The following is a 5,168-nucleotide window of genomic DNA, read 5'->3' on the forward strand; positions in this document are numbered from 1 at the left end:
CCACAACAAACACACTCTATAGTCTACCACAACACACACTCGTATAGTCTACACAACAAAACACTCTATAGTCTACCACAACAAACACACTATATAGCTACACAACAACAAACACACTCTATAGTCTACCAGCAACAACACACTCGTATAGTCTACCATAACAACACACTCATATAGTCTACCACAACAACAACCATATAGTCTACACAAACACTCATATATCTACCGCAACAACACTCATATAGTCTACCACAAACACTCGTATAGTCTACCACAACAACACTCTATAGTCACCACACAACACTCATATAGTCTACCACAACAACACTCGTATAGTCTACCACAACAACACTCATATAGTCTACCACACAACACACTCGTATAGTCTACCACAACAACACACTCTAATAGTCTCACAACAACACACTCGTATAGTCTACCACAACAACAACACACTTCATATAGTCTACCACAAACAACACACTCGTATAGTTACCACAACAACACACTCATATAGTCTACCACAACAAAACACTCATATAGTCTACCACAACAACACTCAGATTAGTCTACCACAACAACACACTCGTATATAGTCTACACAACAACACACTCGTATATCTACCACAAACACATATAGTCTACACAACAACACTATAGTCTACCACAACAACACTCATATAGTCTACCACAACAAACACTCGTATAGTCTACCACAACAACACACTCGATAGTCTACCACAACAACACACTCGTATAGTCTACCACACAACACACTCGTATTAAGTCTACCACAACAACACACTCATATTAGTCTACCCAACAACACACTCGTATAGTACCACAAACACTCGTTATAGTCTACCACAACAACACAACTCGTATAGTCTACCACAACAACACACTCGTTATAGTCTACCACAACAACACTCGTGTAGTTCTACCACACAACACACTAGTATAGTCTACCACAAACACACTCGTATAGTCTACACAACAACACACTCGTATAGTCTACCACAACAACCACTCGTATAGTCTACCCAACAAACACACTCGTATAGTCTCCACAACAACACTCGTATAGTCTACCACAACAACACACTCGTATAGTCTACCACAACACACACTCGTATAGTCTAACCACAACAACAACACTCGTATATCTACCACAACAACACACTCGTATAGTCTACCACAACAACACACTCGTATAGTCTACCACAACAACACACTCGTATAGTCTACCACAACAACACACCGTTATAGTCTACCACACAACACACTGATAGCTACCACACAACACACTCGTATAGTCACCACAACAACCACTCGTGTAGTCTACCACAACAACACACTAGTATAGTCTACCACAACACACTCGTATAGTCTACCACACACACTGTATAGTCTACCACACACAACTCGTATAGTCTACCACAACAACAACCACTCGTATAGCTACCACAACAACACACTCGTATAGGTCTACCACAACAACACACTCGTATAGTCTACCACAACAACAACACTCTATAGTCTACCACAACACACACACCGTATAGTCTACCACAACAAACACCGTTAGTCTACCACAACACACTCGTAGCTCTACCACAACACAACTCGTATAGTCTCCGCAACACACAATACGATCAGTCTACCACACAACAACACTCGTATAGTCTACCACAACAACAACACTCGTTATAGTCTACCGCAACAACACTCGTATAGTCTACCGCCAACAACACTCGTATAGTCTACCACAACAACACTCGTATAGTTTACCACAACAACACTCATATAGTCTACCGCACAAACACTCATATAGTCTACCGCAACAAATCATAGTTACCACAACAACACTCTATAGTCTACCCAACACACACTCGTATAGATCTACACAACACACCTCGTATAGTCTACCACAACAAACACATCGTATAGTCTACCACAACAACACTTCAATAGTCTACCGCAACAACACGCCTAAGCTACCACAACACAACACTCGTATAGTCTACCAAAACAACACCTCGTATAGTCTACCACAACAACCACTCGTATAGTCTACCACAACAACATGTATAGTCTACCACAACAACACACTCGTAATAGTCTACCACAACAACACCTCGTATAGTCTACCCACAACAACAACACTCGTATAGTCTACCACAACAACACACTCATATAGTCTACCACAACAACACAAATGTTCCCCTCTCCAGAACTATCACGGCTGCCTTCTGCCCTTCATCCTCTTTTAGGATGATGTTAACAACCAGCCCAGCCCGTCCCACAGCCCCCCGCATCAGGAGAACCTGATCAACAGAACCAAACAGAACCAACCAAAACCTTTTCACACTGTTGTCTGGACTGTGGGAAAGAGTTTTCCCGCCCATGTGCCTGGATTTGATGATTTTATTTCCCAGTTAAAAAAAATGACTTATACACACAGTACTTAAAACGTGACGGGATAACACAAAACAAGTCAATTACTTATTTCCATTGTGTTCCATAAAGGTGAACACCCAGAAGTACACACAGGGGAGAAGCCTTACCCTGTCCTGCTGATTGTGGCAAGAGGTTCGCCCACTCAGGAGGCCTCCGAGAACATGAGAGGATACACTCCGGAGAGAAGCCTCACTCCTGCTCTGTGTGTGGGAAGAGCTTCACCCAGAAGGGAAGTCTTAGAGTTCARCTACGGACACACACGGGGGAGAGACCTTATTCTTGCTCCGTCTGCGGCAAGAGTTACACCCAAAATGAATTTTTGAAAGTGCACCAGCGAACACACACGGGAGAGAGGCCCTACTCCTGTTCTGTGTGTGGCAAGGGCTTTGCTCAGATCGGAAACTTGAAGAAACACCAGCGGATTCACACCGGGGAGAAGCCTTACCAGTGCCTGGAGTGTGGCGCCAGTTTCACCCAGAAGGACAGCCTGAAGATGCACCAGAGGTCATTTATTTCATTCTTGTTTTCATTTGATCTCCTTGTTGTTTTACTGTAAAGTCTGTTTCAAGTTTAAATGCACTTTGAATAAAGAATGATTTGATTTAGGTCTCACASGGGAGAGAAACCCTGCGTCTGCCCCGAGTGCGGGAAGGGTTTCCGTGACAACGGGCACCTGAAAGTCCACGTGAGAGTGCATACAGGTGAGGTTGATTTAACGATCGAAGGATATCAGTGTCTCAAAACTCTTGAGTTGTCCACAATGTGGTTCTTTAATAAAATTTGAAACTTTATGCAGCAATTGACAGCATACATTACAGCATTGTCATATGTATGGGATTCACGTGGTATACAACGTCCGATAAAATGCTTACTTGCAGGTTCCTTTTCAACAACAATAAGAAATAATAAAACATAATAATACGGACATAAAGTAAATGGCTCATTATTGTGGAGTGACACTGTCTGTCTGTCCCACCCACCCATCTGTCCATCCATCTGTCCACCCATCTGTCCACCCATCTGTCCACCTGTCCATCCATCCATCAGGGGAGAAGCCGTACTCCTGCCCTGACTGTGGGAGACGGTTCAGCCAGGCAGACGTCCTGAAGAGACACCAGATGGTGCATACAGGGGAGAAGCCGTACTTCTGTGCCCTGTGTGGGAGGAGGTTCGCCCAGCCTGCCACTCTGAAGTACCACCTCCGGACCCACGCAAGAGAGAACCAGAAGGAGGCGAGTTCAACAACACTTCCTTTACAGCCGAAACTGTTGCCACAGTAACAACTTCAGTTGGAACGATTTGAATGAACATTCCAGAATGTTACGGGAAGCTGCAAATAGCCATTTTTCTATGTATTCAAACTGCAAATGCTAATTTACTACGTGTAATAGAAAGCCTACATAGCAACGTGTATTATTTGTAGTGGCAGTTTAGACAGGAAACAGATACTTATGTTTACTCACACTGCCTTCTCACGACTGTCAGCCACTTCACTGCCTTCTCAGACTGTCAGCCACTTCCTGCCTTCTAGACTGTCGCCATCTCACTGCTTCTCAGACTGTCGCCACTTCACTGCCTTCTCAGACTGTCAGCCACTTCACTGCCTTCTCAGACTGTCGAGCACTTCACTGCCTTCTCGAGTCTGCCACTTCACTGCCTTCTCAGACTGTCGCCACTTCACTGGCTTCTCAGACTGTCGAGCACTTCACTGCCTTCTCAGACTGTGCCTCATTTCACTGCCTTCTCAGACTGTCGCCACTTCACTGCCTTCTCAGACTGTCGGCCACTTCACTGCCTTCTCAGACTGTCAGCCACCTTCACTGCCTTCTCAGACTGTCGCCACTTCACTGCCTTCTCAGACTGTCGGCCACTTCACTGCCTTCTCAGACTGTCGCCACTTCACTGCCTTCTCAGACTGTCAGCCACTTCACTGCCTTCTCAGACTGCGGCACTTCACTGCTTCTCAGACTGTCGCCACTCACTGTTCTCAGACTGTCGGCCACTTCCTGCCTTTCAGACTGTCGGCCACTTCACTGCCTTCTCAGACTGTGCGCCACTTCACTGCCTTCTCAGACTGTCGGCCACTTCACTGCCTTCTCAGACTGTCGGCCACTTCACTGCCTTCTCAGACTGTCGGCCACTTCACTGCCTTCTCAGACTGTCGGCCACTTCACTGCCTTCTCAGACTGTCGGCCACCTTCACTGCCTTCTCAGACTGTCCGCCACTTCACTGCCTTCTCAGACTGTCGGCCACTTCACTGCCTTCTCAGACTGTCGGCCACTTCACTGCCTTCTCAGACTGTCGCCACTTCACTGCCTTCTCAGACTGTCGGCCACTTCACTGCCCTCACTGCCTTCTCAGACTGTCGCCACTTCACTGCTTCTCAGACTGTCGGCCACTTCACTGCCTTCTCAGACTGTCGGCACTTCACTGCCTTCTCAGCTGTCCGCCACTCACTGCCTTCTCAGACTGTCGGCCACTTCACTGCCTTCTCAGACTGTCGGCCACTTCACTGCCTTCTCAGGACTGTGCACCACTCCCTCACTGCCTTCTCAGACTGTCGCCACTTCACTGCCTTCTCAGACTGTCGGCCACTTCACTGCCTTCTCAGACTGTCGGCCACTTCACTGCTTCTCAGACTGTCGGCCACTTACTACCGACACAAAACCGAACACTGTTGCTACATTCACAAACATCTCTTCTCTTT

The 5,168-nt window shown here is 46.3% G+C and overlaps 1 protein-coding gene across 1 annotated transcript; it reads left to right on the plus strand.

Annotated features, from left to right (window-relative positions):
* Nucleotides 1-2,533: 2,533 nt before the first annotated feature.
* On the plus strand, nucleotides 2,534-3,878 carry LOC112074808 (endothelial zinc finger protein induced by tumor necrosis factor alpha; the record flags this gene model as incomplete). Its single annotated transcript, XM_024141910.2, has 3 exons — nucleotides 2,534-2,964; nucleotides 3,067-3,161; nucleotides 3,508-3,878. Coding segments are annotated over 3 exons (759 nt in total), but the record flags the coding sequence as incomplete, so codon positions are not given.
* Between the last annotated feature and the right edge of the window lie 1,290 nt (nucleotides 3,879-5,168).

Source organism: Salvelinus sp. IW2-2015, unplaced genomic scaffold (assembly GCF_002910315.2).
Source record: "Salvelinus sp. IW2-2015 unplaced genomic scaffold, ASM291031v2 Un_scaffold2824, whole genome shotgun sequence".
Classification (NCBI taxonomy): Eukaryota; Metazoa; Chordata; class Actinopteri; order Salmoniformes; family Salmonidae; genus Salvelinus; species Salvelinus sp. IW2-2015.